General features: G+C 50.5%; 1 protein-coding gene across 2 annotated transcripts; it reads left to right on the forward strand.

Annotated features, from left to right (window-relative positions):
- Positions 1-1,505: 1,505 nt before the first annotated feature.
- Positions 1,506-18,186, forward strand: LOC125448562 (ICOS ligand-like). Of its 2 annotated transcripts, none has more exons than XM_048523947.2 (6): positions 1,506-1,618; positions 3,011-3,137; positions 4,722-4,774; positions 11,529-11,873; positions 13,610-13,900; positions 17,288-18,186. In XM_048523947.2, the coding sequence occupies exons 2-6, from the start codon at positions 3,127-3,129 to the stop codon at positions 17,404-17,406; spliced, it is 819 nt and encodes a 272-aa protein (XP_048379904.1). In that variant the 5' UTR covers positions 1,506-1,618; positions 3,011-3,126; the 3' UTR covers positions 17,407-18,186. The 2 variants fall into 2 exon arrangements, with proteins under 2 accessions (XP_048379904.1, XP_048379905.1); XM_048523948.1 differs by lacking the exon at positions 17,288-18,186 and adding an exon at positions 15,884-15,964.
- Positions 18,187-18,587: the final 401 nt, after the last annotated feature.

The raw sequence follows: 18,587 nt of genomic DNA on the forward strand, positions 1-18,587 counted from the left end.
CAGAGGGAGCTTTACTCTGTATCTAACCCTGTGCTGTCCCTGTCCTGGGGGTGTTTGATGGGGGATAGTGTACAGAGAGCTTTACTCTGTATCTAACCAGGCCTTTTGGTCCATCCAGTCCATGCTGACCATGTGCCCAAACTAAACTAGTCCCACCTGCCCGGTCCTGGCCCATGCCCCTCCAAACCTTTCCTCTTCATGTTCTTATCCAAATGTCTTTCAAATGTTGTAACTGAACCCACATCCACCACTTCCTCTGGAAGTTCATTCCACATGAAAACCATCCTCTCTGCAAAACAAAAATTGCACCAATGCTTTTTTAAAAATACTTCTTCTCTCACCCTAAAAATATTCTCCCCAGCTGTGAAATCCCCAGCCCTAGGGGAAAGACGCTGGTCATTCACCTTTTACACACCTCTTGTTATTTTATAAACCTCTATAAGGTCACCCCTCAGCTTCCTTAATTAGAGAGAAAAAAGTCCCAGCCTGTCCAGCCTCTCTTTGTAACTCCATTCCCAGCAACATCCTGGTAAATCACTTCCGAACCCTCTCCAGTTTCCTAATATCCTTCCTGTAACAGGGCGACCAAAACTGGACACAGTATTCCAGAAGAGGCCTCACCAAGGTCCTGTGCAACCCTAACATAATGTCCCAGCTCCTCTACTCAAAGGTCTGAGCAATGAAAGCAGGAATGCTAAATGCTTTCTTAGTCACCCTGTCTATATGTGATGCAAACTACCAAAAATTATGTTCCTGAACCCTTAGTTCTCTCTGTTCAATAACACTGCCCAAGGTCCTACCATTTATTATGTAGTCTTTACCAAAGTCAATATAAACCCTATTTGCATCTCAACGCCCATTGCCCAGTTGATCATGATCTCATTTTAATCTTGGATAACCTTCTTCACTTTCCACGAAACCACCAATTTAAGGGTCATCCGCAAACTTACTAACCCTACGTCCGATATTCTCACCCAAATCCTTTAAGTGATGACAAACAAAAGAGGACCCAACACGGACCCCTCTAGAACACTGTCAATCTGTGATGGAGGACAGTGTAGAGGGAGCTTTACTCTGTATCTAACCCCATGCTGGCCCTGTTCTGGGAGTGTTTGATGAGGTCAGTGTAGAGGGAGCTTTACTCTGTATCTAACCCTGTGCTGTTCCTGTCCTGGGAGTATTTGATGGGGGACAGTGTAGAGAGAGCTTTACCCTGTGTCTAACCCTGTGCTGACCCTGTCCCTGGGAGTGTTTGATAGGAGCAGTGTTGAGGGAGCTTTACTCTGTATCAAATCCTGTGGGTGTCCTTGTCCTGGGGTTTTGTTGATAAAAGTGAATTTGGGAAGTTTTTAGTCAGTGTTGTTCTGTTTTGAATTATTTGTCATTGAATGTCAGACACAGAGCTTGATGAAGGGGTTAACCTTTCTGTGAAAGTTTATGTCAATTTGAACACGCCCATCATTTAATATGACTTAGAGCTGTGTTCAAACCATTTGGAATGTGGTTTTGAAACTCTGTCAATACAGCATGACTCTCCAAGTTCGGGTCAAATGCAGAAACTTCTGCTCTGTTCTTGTGTGTGTGTGTGTTCCTGTCTGCTTCCCTGTTGACACTTTGGGTAAGTTTCTCAGATATTTTGTCCCTAGTTTCCTCAGTTGGTGCCTTTCGCCGCTGAGCTGTTTCAGGGACTGTGCCAGTTTCAGAACGCCACTGCCGTTCTTCATTTCTCTCTCACCGCCCTCCTCTCTGTCTATTTTGCGGTGTGTTTCACTCCTGTGTCTGTTTTAGTCAGTCTTTGGTCTCTCCTTCAGTTTCAGCGTCCCCTGTATCTGGTGGCTCAGTGGTCAACACTGCAGCCTCACAGCACCAGGGTTCTGGGTTCGATTCCAACCTCAGGCGACTGTCTGTGTGGAGTTTGCACATTCTCCCCGCGTCTGCGTGGGTTTCCTCCTACAGTCCACAGATGTAAGTCATAGAGTCCCTACAGTGTGGAAACAGGCCCTTCAGCCCAACAAGTCCACACCGATCCTCAGAGCAGCCCCCCCTAATCTACACAGATCCCTAAACATTATGGGCAATTTTAAGCATGGACAATCCACCCACCCTGTACATCTCTGGACTGTGGGAGGAAACCCGCGCAGACCCGGGGAGAATGTGCAAACACCACACAGACAGTCACTCAAAGGTCGAATTGATCCCTGGTGCTGTGAGGCCGCAGTGCCAACTATCATGCCACCCCATGTGTGGTGACAGGGTGGGCTGGCCAAGTTAAATTGCCTAGTAGTGTCCAGGGGTGTATAGGATAGACATGGGAAATGCAAAGGAAGGGGCAAGGGAGAAGGGGGAAGGGTGTGGTTGGGATACTTTTTGGAGTGTCATGGGCTGAGTGGCCTGCTTTCACATTGAAGGGATTCTGTGTGTCTTCTGCTTATGTCTATGTCACTTATTACCTGTGAGTATCTCTCTTTCCGGCCCTCCATCGTCTCTCTCTCTCTCTCTCTCTCTCTCTCCGTATGTCTGCTACTGTTTCTCTTTTTCCCTGTGTGACACACACACACACACACACACACACACACACAGATAAAGGCATAAATTTTTGTTTCTTTTTATATCTTTCCTTTCTCTCTAGTTTTATTCCGATCTCTCCCTGTCTCTTTCTTGATCTGTTTCTCCCCCAAAGCCCCACAGTCCCTCTCCACACAGCCTTTGCTCTCACTGCGTCCTGGGAATGGGTCCAGAGGACCGGGTCCTCAAGCCCATGACATCATTCCTGATCTGAGACTTCGTGTGTCTGTGCTTGCCTTGTCCACACCAACACGGGAACTGGGGTCATCCTGACAGATTTAAAACCAGCTGCAGGAACAATTTCCTAAAATTCAGTGTGAATGATACTTTATTTCCACATCACTATTGAAAGGTCAGGTCAAAGTTTTAGATGGTAGCACCCTAGCAATTTCTCTGACCTCCATATTAATTCCATCTGTTCCCTGTGTACATTTATATCTTCCAGAGCACCAGCATTTCACAGCCTAAATTCCAGAGAGCCTGTGTGAGATCATCAGTTGACATTTAGAAGCCCAGACAGTTCAGCAATCTTTGACTGTACACGTTCCTGGATTTAAAGAAATGGAACTGAGGTAAGGTCTATTGAATATCCTTCTGCTCACTCGTCCTCAGGACCTCATCTTTTTATTGCATCACAAATGGTCCATGATGGTCCTGTTTTGAAATACCGCCCTGGGGCGTGGGCGTCATGGGCTGGGGACCAGCAGCTATTGCCCCTGTCCCCAGTTGCCCCCCTTGAGAAGGTGAGGGTGAGCTGCCTTCTTGAGCCGCTGCAGTCCCCATGTGCTGTGGGTTGACCCTTGGGGAGGGAATGCCAGGATTTTGACCCAGTGACACTGAAGGAACGACAATATATTCCCAAGTCAGGATGGGGAGTGGAGGGGAACTTGCAGGGGGCTGGTGTTCCCATGTATCTGCTGCCCCTTGTCCTTCTGGATGGAAGTGGGTCGTGGGTTTGGAAGGTGCTGCCTGAGGATCTTTGGTGAATCTCTGTAGCGCGTCTTGTAGATGGTACACACTGCTGCGACTGAGCGTCGGTGGGGGGAGGGAGTGGGATGTTTGTGGATGTGGGACCGATCGAGCGGGGGCTGCCCTGTCCTGGATGGTGTCGAGCTTCTTGAGTGTGTTGGGGCTGCCCCCAGCCAGGGGCAAGTGGGGAGTATTCCATCCCCCTCCTGACTTGTGCCTTGTCGATGGTGGGTCAGGGCTTTGGGGGGAGTCAGGACGGGAGTTACTCACTGCAGGATTCCCAGCCCTGGACCTGCACTTATAGTCACAGTAGATCAGCTCACTTTCTGGTTAATGGTAACTGCCCAGTAAACTCACTGTAGGGCCGTAGATCTGCTCTATCATCGGAGAGAGATGAGAAGTGATGGTGTAACCGCAACACTTCAGGTGAGAGGAGAAGTTGAGAAAGAGACTATTTCGTGCTAACCTCAGTTGGCTAAATGTCTGCTTTATGTTGTAGAGTGATGCCAACAGAGTGGGCTCCATGCCCACAATGGCAGGAGTTGAGGTAGGGAAAGGGGTATGAGTGTGGCCTGGGGTGGGGGGTTAGGGAGAGGGGAGTGAGTGAGACCCTTGGGGGGGTTGGTGGTGGGGTGGATAATAAGTGAGGACCTTGAGGAGGGGCGGGGGGTAGGGAGAGGGGAATGAATGAGGCCCTTGGAGGGATTGATTGTGGGGGGTAATAAGTGAGGACCTTGAGGAGGGGTGGGGGTTAGGCAGAGGGGAATGAATGAGGCCCTTGGAGGGATTGGTTGGGGAGGGTAATAAGCGAGGACCTTGAGGAGGGGCGAGGGGGTAGGGAGAGGGGAATGAGTGAGACCCTCAGGGGGATTGGTCGGGGGAGGGGAGTAATGAGTGAGGCGTGAGGCAGAAGAGAGAGTCGAAAGGTGGAGGACATTGTACTTCAGCCAGTGCCGACGCCTGAGTGTGACGCTGCCCGTGGGCGAATAGCCGCCTGGCCAGTCGCCAATGGGAAAGCGAACCCGGGAATGGCTAACCAGATGCGGAGCATTGGTTCGGAGGTCGAGGGCCGGAAAAGGGGTGTTTGAGTCAGGAACTGAAGGGTGAGAGTCGTTGCTGTGGGAGCCCAAAGGGCCCTGTATCGTTACAAACCTGAGGCACCAACAGAAACATCCTTTCTCTTTCAGCATGATGGCTTTTTCCCTCAGCCTCTGCGTGATGGCCCTCGGCTCTGCAACAGGTAGGCTTCTCAGGGTTCCCTCTCTTTTTGAAGGTCACTGAGGGACTGAGTCAGGATGAGAACATCTCTTCGGAGAAGGACAATCCTCCTCAGAGTAGGGAAGGCTAAGAAGGAGATTGAAGTGGGGCTGTGGGGTTCAGACTCGCCAGTTTCAATCGGGTCAGTGAGGGAGACACTGTTCCCAGGCTGGATGGTCAGTCACCAGAGGGACGCAGATTGGAGACAGTAGGGAAAAGGCCTGGAGTGGGGGTGTTGGGGAACGGGGGAGAATTTTGCTTTTCCTTCGACCCCGAGAGTTCTTGTCAGCACCTGTCACAGGGAGGGTTCACCAGGAACCGTCCAGAAAGTGAAATACGTAAAAGCAAAAGATTTGCAGGACAGATGGGGAGAACAGCAGAAGGGGAATGGGAATTCATTGGTGAGACGTTTCAAAGAGGTAGAACGTGTGTGTGTGTGTGTGTGTGTGTAAGTGAATGTGTGTGTGTGTGTGTGTGTGTTTGAGTATGTGTGTGTGTAAGTGAGTGTGTGTGTGTGGGTGTGTGTGTGTTAGTGAGTGTGTGTGTGTGTGTGTTTGAGTATGTGTGTGTGTGTAAGTGAGAGTGTGTGTGTGTATGTGTGTGTGTGTGTGTGTAAGTGAGTGTGTGAGTGTGTGTGTTTGAGTATGTGTGTGTGTGTAAGTGAGAGTGTGTGTGTGTGTGTGTGTGTGTGTGTGTGTGTGTGTGTGTGTGTGTGTAAGTGAGCGTGTGAGTGTGTGCGTGACTCCAAACCAACAGCGAATGTGGCTGACTCTGAACTGGGCAATAATTGCTGCTCAGCCAGTGAAGCCCTCATCCCATGAATGAAAGAAAGACACATCCTGTCTCGTTGCAGTAGGATTGAGCTTGTGAACAGCTAGACTACAATTGCAGTGAGATCCAGCGTGTGGATAATTAGAGTCTAGTTGCGAAAAGATGCTTCGGGAGGTTAGTGAGAGATTAATTGCATCTTCGGGGCGGTTAGAGTTCAAGTGCTTTTAATTGCGTCTGAACAAATGCAATGCACTCAATTTCATTTCCACAGAAATATAGAAAGCCTAACTCCTCAAAGCTTCCCTTCCAGCCAGCTACTGAACCACTACAGTTTGGCCCAATCCTGTTTTCTCCCAATTAAACCAGTAATTGCTGGAGAAACTCAGCAGGCCTGGCAGCATCAGTGGAGAAAGAGAGAGATAGAAACAGAATGAACATTCCTGGTTCAGAGGGTGAAGAAGTGACCCTTCTTCATTGGGATAGTAACTGGGGTAAGGTTGGTATTTATATGATGACCGGGGGCCGGAGAGAAAAAATAGTGGATCTGGTTGAGACGGATCCCAGAGAGAGAGAGAAAGGCAGAGAGAGAGAGAGAGAGAGAGAGAGAGAGATAAGGTCAGGCAAACAAAGGGATAAATAATGGTGAGCCAGGGAGAAAGGGAAGCTAATAATGGTGCCCATACAGTGGTGGGAGGGGGCTGAGGGTGTGAGAGAATGAATTAGCTGTGCTGAAAGCAGGCAGTGGAGAGTGGGGAAAGCTCATGGGCGAAAGTGTTCACGCCCCCAAATTATTGACATATTGAGTCCCGAAGTCTGCGGGGTCCCCCAAGCGGAAGATGAGGTGCTGTGAGCCCAGCTGGCACTGAGCTTGGCTGGAGCACCGCAGCAAGCCTAAGACGGAGGTGTCGACCAAGGGAACACAGGTGAAAGTGGCAAGCAACTGCAAACGTAATGTACTCGATCGCCATCTCAATCCGTTACCCTGCACCCTCTGTTGTCAGATAAATACCACCCTTTCCCCAGCCCCAGTCAGTTCTGCAGGAGAGTCACTGGGGCCTGAAATGCTCACTCGGTTTCTCCGTCTACCGATGCTGCCAGACCTGCTGAGTTTCTCCAGCAATTTCTTTTCTGACTTTCACTGACTTACTTTCATTTTACTGTTAACATCCACTGTCTACATGTTGGCCTGGAACAGGATTCTCTACTGAGCTTTGGAACTGATCCCAAGCTAATTGTTACTTGTGGATATTTTAGTTGGCAGCATCTTGTGTTTGAAACGTTATTTTATACAGTCCCATGTAATATACAAATATAACTATTAAGAAGTCAGGCCCAAAGAATTCTCATCAAGCAACAGAAGACAGGATAGAGGTCTCAGTAATGAAATAATGAGACAACAAGAGGGTGACACAGAACCTGGCTATTTCCATTTTGAGCCCATCATGATGATTGTCAGAATTGTAAACTTCAAACAACTGAGCCAATTTAATTTTGATTTATTATCGTCACATGTACCTGGGTAGAGTGAAAAGTTTTGTTTCGCATGGAGTGCAGAAAGATCAATAGGTGGATAGCAAGAACTGCCTATGCTGGTGATCCTGAGATAACAAGGTGTAGAGCTGGAGGAACGCAGCAGGCCAGGCAGCATCAGAGGAGCAGGAAAGCTGACGTTTCGGGTCGGGACCATTCAACAGTGGTTGAACAGAGCGAGGAATACAAAGTTACTGCGCAGAGAGGGTGTGTACAACAAGAAGATCAGGGTTAGATTTGAAATTTGAGTGGCCCAGATAGAAGTCTAATAACAGCGAGGAAGCACCTGGTCTTCAATCTGTTGGTAACAAGGTGTGGAGCTGGATGAACACAGCAGGCCAAGCAGCATCTCAGGAGCACAAAAGCTGACGTTTCGGGCATAGACCCATCTGTTGGTGCTGTTTGAGTTTTAAAAACTGCAGGGATTTGGCTCTGAATTGCTAAAGAGAACAGGAAATTAAAACCTCCTTGATCGCTGAGTAATTATGATAAAACTACTCAATTATGTTGTTTGCAGGGGATTGAGCATAATCATAATATCTATGCTGTCAAGAAGCTACATATATTCTCTGAATATAAAGGATGTTCTGACTTACCCCCGAACATACAAAACTTTGTCCACTGCGATAGTTTGAAACTTGGCATTCTTGCAGGGGAGTTAATGTAGGCCAAATTTTTCTGCTCCCAACAAGGTTTGAGCTATCTGGGCAGCCCAAAGCTGAGCTTTCTGTGACAAAGGCTTGGCAGTGAGGTTTGGCTGATCCCAGCAAGCATGAAATTGACAAATGTTCTGGGATTGCGGTTCTCAGAGGAGGTTCGGCAGGGCGATAACATCTGGTGATGAAAATGGGGAGGGCCGGCCAGATGGCTCCCATCTCCGATCGGGTCGATCCCATCCATCGGAAGGGAAATGTAAATCCAGCTGTAAAGGGAACTGCAGATGCTGGAGAATCCGAGATGACAAAGTGTGGAGCTGGATGAACGCAGCAGGCCAAGCAGCATCTTAGGAGCTCATCCAACCTCATCCAGCTCCGCACTTTGTCATCTCTGTAAACCCAGCTCCCTGGAATTTGGGAGAACGTGGTGGCGAGCATCAGACTGTTGAGGAATAACCCAAATCCGCTTCACTGATGCCCGCCAGGGAAGGATATCCCGGTCTGGTCCCACTTGTGACTCTGGAAGGACGGGAAACAGAGTGGAGAATGCTATCCCAGCTGATTCCGAGCATCATTCCCAGCTTTGCCCAAGTGTAGCGAATGGAGAGCAGTGCCAGGGAGTTAAAAGGATCAGCTCCAAATTGCCTAGAAGTTTTCCTCCAGCAAAGGGGTAGGGATAGGATCAGTGGGTGAGTGAAGAAATTGGCAAATAGATTATAACGTGGGTAGGAGGAGGATTCTGCAAGCTACAGAGCAGAAGTAGACCAGCCAGTCCAGCCTGACCTATGACCTAACTCTACATCCCCAGCCTTGGCTTCATCTCCCTTCATCATTTTGACTTAACAAGAAAAGGTTATCTCTCCCAGATTTCAAAAACCCAGCACCTGCTGGTACCTGTGGAAGTGAGTTCCAAACATCTCCCTGTTGTGTGTCGAAGCGATTCCTAACGTCTCCACTGAACGCCCTGGCCGCCGCTCTCAGGCTCTGCCTCCTATTTCTAGAATCCCCAACCAGTTTTTATTGGCCCAGGGAGCATTGAAGGGCAGCGAGCACACTATTGAGGTGAAAGAGGGATTATAGACCTCTGCGATTCACAGAGATGTGGAATGCAGCTCAGCCCATCCCACAAACCAGCCTTCCATCCATTTCCTCTGTCTACATTTCCCCCTGCCTTGGGAAAGCTGGCAACATCATCACCCACCCCACTCTTCCAACTTCTGGGCAGAAGATTACAGATAGTTTGAATGCACATACTGTCAGATTGAAAACAGCTTCTTCCCCGCCGTTATTACACTTTTGAGCAGACCTCTCGGACGTTAATTCTGACTTCTCTCTGTCTGCACCTTCTCTGTATTCTACTCTCTGTCCTGCTACCCTGATGCACAATATATGTTACAATCTGCCTGCACGCCATGCAAAACAATACTCTTCACTGTGTTGTGGCACATGCGACAACATGGTGGCCGACTGTTTAGCGCTGCTGCCTCACAGCGCCAGGAACCCAGGTTCGATTCTAACCTCGGGCAGCTGTCAGTGTGGAGTTTGCATGTTCTCCCAAAAGCTGCCAGACCTTCTTCAAGGTCCTCCAGTTTCCTCCAGAGTCCAAAGGAGTGCAGGATTGGCCATGGGCGGAAATGCAGGGACAGGATAACCGTAGGCAAGGTGGTGTTGGGCTCAACAAGTCGATTTGCCTGCTTCCCACACCGCAGGGAGTTTTGTTTTGAAAAGAATCGAATGATAGGATAGGACAGGTACAGCGAATGGCTCAGAAGCAAGATGACTTTTTTGGCGTGTACTGCAAGGGAAGTGGGGATGTACAAATGGGGAAGTTTTGCTGCAACCTTTCCGAGCTTTGTGGAGACCACAGACAGAGAAACACGTCCTGCTCTTTTTTAGGGAAGGAGATGCTTGCCTTGGAAATAGTTCAGAGAGGGTTCACCTGGTTCGATCCTGGACCCCTTTCCTCAGACGCAGAAAATATTTGAGAAGAATTTGTTCGCTGGCCCTGGGTGTCACTTATTTCCCAACCCCTTTGTTGCCTAGGTGCAATGGCTCCATTCGGCCCATTGAGATTCCTCTGCCATTCTATGAGATCGTTGGCAATTCTGATCACCCTCTCCTCTTCTCCTCCGTAAACTCGGGTTCCCTCCACCGACTGAAAATCAACCCCGTTGCTATGGATCTGGAGTCACGCGTAGGTGACCCCAGGGATGGGAGGGAGGTGTTGGGTAAAGGACAGCAGATAACCCAGGCATTCAGAAACAGTGTTTCTAACGAGGCAGTCGAGCTAGCTTTTCTGTTTTTAAAAGTTAAATTCAAGTTGCAGGAGGTACCATGACCAAACCCCAGAGCATTAGTCAGGAGCTCTGCTGGGACATTTGAGTTGTAAAAGAGACTGGGACAACACAGTGTGGAGCTGGAGGAACACGGCAGGCCAGGCAGCATCAGAGGGAGCAGGAAAGCTGACGTTTCGGGTCTGGACCCTGGGGACTGTTTTCCAGTGCGGAATGAACTTCCTGAGGAAGTGGTGGATGTGCGTACAATTACAATGTTTGAAAGACCTTGAGATAAGGACATGAATGGGAAAGGTTTGGATGGACGTGGGCCGGGAGCAGGCAGGTGGGACTGGTTGGGTTTAGGTCTACAGTCGGCATTGACTGGTGGACCAAAGTGTGTGACTACTCCTGCGATAATGTTACTGTCTCGCCATCTTCAGCCGATGCCCATTGGGGATGAACAAGAAGGAGAGGTGATCTTGTTAAAGGTTAGAGGATCCCGATAGAGCCAATTGAGAGACAGATTCAGAATGAAGCGTTTTACCTCAAGAAAAATGGAGGTGAACAAGCATCTGTTCTCTCAGACAGTTACGAGTGAAGAGATAGTCTGATGAGCAAAGGTTAAACAGGCTGGCATTTTACACATTGGAGTTCAGACAAACGGGAGATTATCTCATTGAAACATATCAGATTCTTTAAGGGCATGACAGGGTAAATGCTGAGAGGATGTTACGCCCTCATGAGGAGAGTCCCGGACCAGAAGGTGTAGTCACAGAATAAAAGGGCACTAAATGTAAGACTGAGATGAGGAGGAATTTCTTCTCTCAGAGGGCTGTGAGTCTTTGGAACTCATTGTCTCAGAGAGCCGTTGGTGGCGGTGGGGGGCGGGGGGGTGCAGAGTCCTTGAGTATATTTAAGTCTGAGACAGATTCTTGATCAGTTGGGGGCTTATGAGGAAGAGGGGACATGAGGAACATCATAGGAGCAGCCGTGATCCTATTGAATGGGGGAGCAGGCTTGGGGGCCAAACGGCCTATTTCTTAAGGAGTGGTTGGCATCCATTCTACCAGCAGCAGACCCCCTAACCGCCTCGCCCCCAACTCCACTTGGAGAGCAGGAGGGATTCTGGGCCATTGGAGAATGTTGAGAATTGGGAATGTTCCCAAGGAATGTGGTTTCGGGGTGGAGGGGGGGGGGCAGCGGTGGAAGCTGGTGGCGGGGGGAGGAATTTGGGAAGGGCAGCGTCTGAGAGTGTGGCACGGTCAGTTCAAATGGGGACCTCCAGAAGGGAGTGGGATCCTTAAACCCAGAAGATGAGGGTGGGGTGGGTGGGAGGGGAGAGAGAAAACAGTGCAGGGGTCAACGGAGAGGGATGGGGATGGTGGCAAGTGGTGGGGGTGGGGCGCTAACGGAGATTGGCACGCAGGGAGCGATGGGCTGAATGGCCACCCGCCTCGCTGTGCGGCGATCCCATTAAACTTTCCTCCTCTGCTGTTCTGGCCAGCTACCAGTTGCGACGGAGTTCAGGAGCTCAATATGACGGGCCCATACGGGGGCGAGGTGATCCTGCCTTGTTACTTGACAGAGGCCTACAGAGCATACTGGCAGACCGAGGCAGAAGATCGACCAGCGCTGGTGAACGCTTTTTGCCATGAGGAAGTGTCGGGCTGTGACAGCATCAGCGCCCAGTACATCAACCGCTCGTGCTTCGTCCACGCAGAGAAGTCGGGGAATTTCTCCCTTCGTCTCTGGGACCTCAGGCCCCGCGACGAGATGACCTATCAGTGCGTGCTGCAGTCACAGCAACGGTCCAATGTCAAGTGTTACAGACTCCGACTGAGCATCGAAGGTACGGCTCATTTCTGAAGCAGCCCTGAAAGCGGCCCTTTGGTCCCGTTGCCCCCAGACTCGCCCGCTGTGAGGTGCCCACCGAAACACTGTAGAAGGGAAGACGGTGGTGGCGACTTCGGCCAACCAAGACAGCGCCCCCAACTCAGACTTCGCCAATGTTACCGAGGCTCCCAGACCTGTTTCCTAAGCAATGAATTCCAGACACTGACCACCCCCTGGGGTGGAAATCATTTCCCTCGAATCCCCTCATAACCCCTTGCTCCCCGTTGCTCCCTCGCCCTTGTATTTGACCCCTCTGCCAGAGGGAGAGCATTTCTCCCTGCCTGCCCTATCCATCGCCCTCAGAACTATGCACACCACAGTCAGAATGGATTCCAGCCTCAGCTTTCCGATTTGGAGCTTCATCTAGACCAAAAGCTCATGGTTTTGAGATAAGGCAGATTCAAAACAGAGATGACTTATCTCAAAGGGAGGTGAACCTGGTGGAATTCACTTGCGCACTACCCCCCACCACCCCAGTGCAGTGGATACTGTAAATTTAAGAAGGAGACAGCTTTTATTTAAATCAGTAATGAGTTATGTAGAGTAGGCAGGAGAAGAGAGCTGGTGCTGATCAGCTGTGATGTTATGGAATGGGGCAGCAGATTCGTGGGGGCTGAATGGCCTACTCCAGCTCCTAGCTCTGATGTTGTTATGTTGTCTGTTCCAGCCTGAACAGTCCGTTCCCACAGCCAAATTGCTCCCTCCCTATCCTGGTGAATCGTCTCTGAGCCCTCTCCAGGGCTGCCACATCCTCCTCTGTAGCACAGTGACCAGAACTGTGGCTGTCCTCCAGCTGTGATCAAACTCACATCTTACAGCTCCAAACCCAAGCTCCCTCCGCATCTTACTGCCCCTTTACCGCAGGGAGTAGGCTAGTCGCATCGCAGAGTAGGTTTGGATCCTTGTGGCCCAGGGTGGCTAGCACTGCTGCCTCCTGGCGCCAGGGACCCGGGTTCGATCCCACCCTCAGGCGACTGTCTGTGTGGAGTTTCCCTGTGTCCGCTTGAGTTTCCTCTGGTTTCCTCCCACAGTCCAGGGATTTGCAGGCTAGGTGGAAATTGTCCCACAGTGTCCAGGGATGCGGAATTATGGGATGCTGTTTGGAGGGTCAATGTTGCCCAGTTGATCTACTTTTTAAACTCATTCATGGAATCAGGGAATCACTGGACAGGCCAGCATCTAATGTCCATCCCTAATTTCCCAAGAGGGCAGCCACATTGCTGTGGGTCTGGAGTCACGTGTAGGCCCAGACCAGGTAAGGATGGCAGTTTCCTTCCCTAAAGGACATGAGTGAACCAGATGAGTTTTTCCCGACAATTGGCAATGGATTCGTGGTCATCACCTGACTCTCAATTCCAGATTTTTTTTTAAACTGATTTCAGCATCTGCCGTGTTGGGTATGAACCCCGCCCCAGGCCAGTCCCCAAAATATCACCCAGGTCTCTGATTAAATAGTCCAGTGATAAGACACAAGGCCATCACCTTCCCTGTTTCCATACTGTAGGGATTCTTCAAGTCGAAGTGGATGAGGACACCAGTTGAGGAGCTTGTGTGAGAATGGCAGGATGTCAGATTCCCTCTAATCAGGGCAAAGGTCAGGCCCTTCAAATCCGAACAGGGATCTGTGAGCATCCAGTCTCCCATCTCCCACTGGTTGGCAAATCCATGACCTCTCTCTCTTCCTCTCTCCAGCCCAGGGGAGTCAGCCAAACATGCATGTCGCAAAGCAAAGACAGGGACAAGAGACAGTCCTGACCTGCTCAGTCACTGGGATCTACCCCAAGCCAGAGGTGAAGTGGCTCAATGAGACAGACAACAGTGAGCTACCGCTGAGCCTGGTGCACACGAAAGCAGAGAACAGGACAGACGAACGGTACAATGTGAAAAGCACTCTGAGACTAGAGCCGCACAGCATGGATAATATCACCTGTCAAATAATCAACAACAGGAGCAAAGAGGTCATTTGGCATGTCAGACACATGGGTAAGCATCTGAGGGAATTCCCCTCCAGGTTACTGACCATTCCCCCTGTCCCCCACTGCCCACCTCAGGGCGAGATTCCAGGCTCAGTGGCACAACACTTTCCCAAGGCACTCTCAAAGCCACACAGACCGCTGACTCCACAATCACTCTCAGAGGGTCAGTGCTGAGGGAGCGGGCACTGTCGGAGTGTCAGTGCTGAGGGAGTGGGCACTGTCAGAGGGTCAATGCTGAGGGAGCGGACACTGTAGGAGGGTCAGTGCTGAGGGAGTGGGCACTGTCGGAAGGTCAGTGCTGAGGGAGTGGGCACTGTCGGAGAGTCAGTGCTGAGGGAGCACCGCACTGTCGGAGGGTCAGTGCTGAGGGAGCGGGCACTGGTCCTGACTGATAACATTTGCCTGCTGGGAGTGTTTCCACCCACAACTTCTACCAGTGGGTTCCATTTCAAAGAGAAGGCAGGAAATGAGTCTGTAATGTTTCACTGCTGCGGTTAACACAGAGCACATGACAACTCAGATTGGGAAGTGTAAAGTGTTACATTCTGTTCACTTGTTGAGCCTTTAAGGTAAACGTAAAGCCAAATATAAAGCAGTGATGTGCACCGATCTGAATCCGTGCATAAAAGCTCTCAGAAACAGCGTTTTACAATGGCATTTGGGATTTGCGATTTGATGAACAGGTGGGAATAAGATGAATGGAAGCCCTTGATGAAATTTTGCAGGGCACGGATTCATATCATGTGTGACTGCAGGCCCCCTACACCTTTGACCATGAATCTCCAGGCATTTCCCAGGAAACAGAGTTTTCAGTCCTTGGGGGTAGCGACCTGGAGAGGCTGGGATCACTCCTCTCAGAGCTGGCCGGGATCAGGGAGAGATTGAATCACTACAGAGATGTCAATTGAGTCAATGTGGGAGTCAGGAGAGGACCCACTTGGTGGCGAAGAGGAGGAGAATGTGGTTTTGGACCCCGCCAGTTCTTCTTGTTTCTGGGACAAGTTGCCCAGAAGGGAACAGATTCCACAGAAACTTCCAAATAGCTGGGGAGGGGGTGAGAGGGAATATTGGGGAGACATTGGAGGGAGGAAAAAGTTCAGTGGAGGTAAGAACATGGGAGAGATGGCTCGCAGGGCTAGTACAAGCCAGAGGGCCTGAATGGTGTCCTCGAGTGCCAGGTGATTTTGTGCACTTTGAGTTATACAGCCAGACGGTTGTACCGCACAGGAACAGACCCTTTGGCCCAACTCATCCATACTGACCCAGATATCCTAAAATAATCCAGTCCCATTTGCCAGCATTTGGCCCCTATCCCTCTAAACCCTTCCTATCCACGTCCCCATCCAGATGCCTTTTAAATGCTGTAACTGTACCAGTCCCCACCACTTCCTCTGGCAGCTCATTCCATACACGCACCACCCTCAGTGTGAAAAAGTTGCCCCTCAGGTCCCTTTTAAATCTTTCCCCTCTCACCTGAAACCTTTCATTTTGGGCTCCCCTTTTCTAGGATAAAGACCTTGTCTATTCACCTTATCCATGATTTTATAAACCTCTACAAGTGATGGAAAATAAAAATATAGGGGCAGGCGAAAGGTTAAATCTGACAGTGATCAGTAGGATGATGCACTGAATTATAGAATGTTGCAATAATCAATGAAATGCTGTACCTTAATAGAATGAGGTGCTTGAACAGGTCAAGGGAGTGTAGAGCAATAGTTGTATAACCAGGCTAGCTATTAACAGCAGCTTAATTAGGTTGATTAAAGCAGGTAACTTAGAAGCAAGAGCTAGCATGATGTAGTCAACCCGAGGCGAAGGACCGTCGTGGCAGATGTAGTAATAGATAATCAGTATCTTATAGACTAAGTTTGAAGTAGAAGAGACCATTGTGTAGTAATAAATAATCGTTATCTTAGTTTGAAGAAGAAACAGCCATCGTGGCAGAAACAGAAAGATAACATAAACTAACAGCATTGACTTCCTGCCTCAGTGTAGAAGGATAACGCCCTACTGACACCGTTGGGCACGCTGGCAGTCTGAGAAAGAGCGTGATAACGGAAAATATATAAAGGATAACAAGCCCCGAGGATCGGGGGCGATTGGAAAACCACTTTCTGATTGTCACAGCTTTTGTTTGCAAATAAAAGTTAAACTCCCTGAAGAATTCTCCGCGTCTCCTGGTAGTTTCTCCACTACTTAAGGTCAACCCCTCAGCCTCTGACTCTCCAGGGAAAATAGCCCCAGCCTATCCAGCCTCTCCCTGTAGCTCAAACCCTCCAACCCTGGCAACATCCCTGTAAATCTTTTCTGTTGAAAAACTTAAGAACTGAGGCTAAAATTCTATCCTTGCAGTCACATGCACTGAATTTATTGCCTCCATCCCTAGTTGATACCGGGGTGAGCTGCCTTGTTGAGCTGCTGCAGTCCCCATGTGCTGTGGGTTGACCCACAATGCCCCTTAGGGAGGCAATTCCAGGATTTTGACACTGAAGGATCGGCGACATATTTCCAAGTCAGGATGGGGAGTGGAGGGGAACTTGCAGGGGGCTGGTGTTCCCATGTATCTGCTGCCCCTTGTCCTTCTGGATGGAAGTGATCGTGGGTTTAGAAGGTGCTACCTGAGGATCTTTGGTGAATCTCTGCAGAGCATCTTGTAGATGGTACACACTGCTGCGACTGAGCGTCGGTGGGGGGAGGGAGTGGGATGTTTGTGGATGTGGGGCCAATCGAGCGGGGGCTGCTCTGTCCTGGATGGTGTCGAGCTTCTTGTTGGGGCTGCCCCCATCCAGGGGCAAGTGGGGAGTATTCCTGAGTTGTGCCTTGGAGATGGTGGGACAGGGCTTTGGGGGGTGTCAGGGGGTGGGTTACTTGCTGCAGAATTTCCAGCCTCTGACCTGCTCATGCAATGACTGTATTCAGCAGTAAACCCCAAGCTTTCAATACTGGGGTAATCAGCGATTGTCACACCATCGAATATCAAGATGCAATGGTTAGAACCGCTCAGAGCTGTCTGAGCTGGTCTTTGCCTGGCATATGTGTGAAATAGAGATAATGGGAACTGCAGATGCTGGAGAATCCAAGATAATAAAATGTGAGGCTGGATGAACACAGCAGGCCAAGCAGCATCTCAGGAGCACGAAAACTGACGTTTCGGACCTAGACCCTTCATCAGAAATAAATGTTTGTTACCTAGCTGTGTCCTTCCCTCAACCCGGTGATCCTTAAGACACCGAATTGAGACCTGCGGGCTATACGGCTGAGACTGTGAGCTGTGTGAAGTGTGGGTTCCTGAGCCTGAGAGAGGGGTCAGAGAGGGGACAACTGGTGGAGAGGTGATGTTCGAACAATGCAAAGACCAAGCACTCACAAAATGTCTGCCCTCTTTGTCTTTCAGCTGCTACAGGAAGTTCACGCCAAGCTTCAAATGCAGCTGCCTCAACCGCTGAGACGTGTCTTCTCATGTTCAAAATCCTGCTCTTCACTCAACATTTACTTTCACTGGCCCTCCGATAGTGCCCACTCCCTCAGCACTGACCCTCCGACAGTGCCCACTCCCTCAGCACTGACCCTCTGACAGTGCCCACTCCCTCAGCACTGACCCTCCGACAGTGCGCACTCCCTCAGCACTGACCCTCCGACAGTGCCCACTCCCTCAGCACTGACCCTCCGACAGTGCCCACTCCCTCAGCACTGACCCACCTACAGCACGGCGCTCCCTCAGTACTGACCCTCCGACAGTGCCCGCTCCCTCAGCACTGTCCCTCTGACAGTGCGGTGCTACCTCAGCACTGACCCTCCAATAGTGCGGCGCTCCCTCAGCACTGACCCTCCGACAGTGCCCGCTCCCTCAGCACTGACCCTCTGACAGTGCCCACTCCCTCAGCACTGACCCTCCGACAGTGCGGCACTCCCTCAGCACTCATGCTCTGACAGTGCAGCGCGCCCTCGGCGCTGACCCTCCGACAGTGCGGTGCTCCCTCAGCACTGACCCTCTGACAGTGCCCACTCCCTCAGCACCGACCCTCCGACAGTGCCCGCTCCCTCAGCACTGACCCTCCGACAGTGCCCACTCCCTCAGCACTGACCCTCTGACAGTGCCCACTCCCTCAGCACTGACCCTCCGACAGTGCCCGCTCCGTCAGCACTGACCCTCCGACAGTGCCCACTCGCTCAGCACTGACCCTCTGACAGTGCGGCACTCCCTCAGCACTGAGCCTCCGACAGTGCGGCACTCCCTCAGCACTGACCCTCCAACAGTGCCCGCTCCCTCAGCACTGACCCTCCGACAGTGCAGCGTACCCTCAGTTCTGTGTGTGTGTGTGTGTGTGTGTGTGTGTGTGTGTGTGTGTGTGTGTGTGTGTGTGTGTGTGTGAGCCCGAATGAAGACTGTGATCCCTTCAGGTTGAGCTGAGTGTCTACAGCAGGGACTGGGTGCGGGTAGTGTGGAGTGGGTATTAAAATGGGCATCAGAGACCTGTGTCGGAGCCCCATCGATAGCCCAGCTACAGAGCCTCAACTTTCCTCAGGATGTGCCTGGCATAAAAGCATAAAAGTCCTGGTGTTGCTGACAGAGATGCCCCAGCCCATTCTCCGTCCTTCCAAGCATGTCTACAGAAGATGACCACCAATGGGAATGGTTTTCCAGTTGGAGCTGGAACTGAATTCCCCAGTGACCTCTTGTCTGACTGTGAAAT

Source organism: Stegostoma tigrinum, chromosome 41, assembly GCF_030684315.1.
Source record: "Stegostoma tigrinum isolate sSteTig4 chromosome 41, sSteTig4.hap1, whole genome shotgun sequence".
In the NCBI taxonomy this organism is placed as follows: Eukaryota; Metazoa; Chordata; class Chondrichthyes; order Orectolobiformes; family Stegostomatidae; genus Stegostoma; species Stegostoma tigrinum.

Coding starts and splice junctions, on each gene's coding strand:
- LOC125448562 (XM_048523947.2), top strand. Junction 11,874..13,609: donor ACTCCGACTGAGCATCGAAG/GTACGGCTCATT, acceptor TCCTCTCTCCAG/CCCAGGGGAGTCAGCCAAAC. Junction 13,901..17,287: donor TTGGCATGTCAGACACATGG/GTAAGCATCTGA, acceptor TTTGTCTTTCAG/CTGCTACAGGAAGTTCACGC.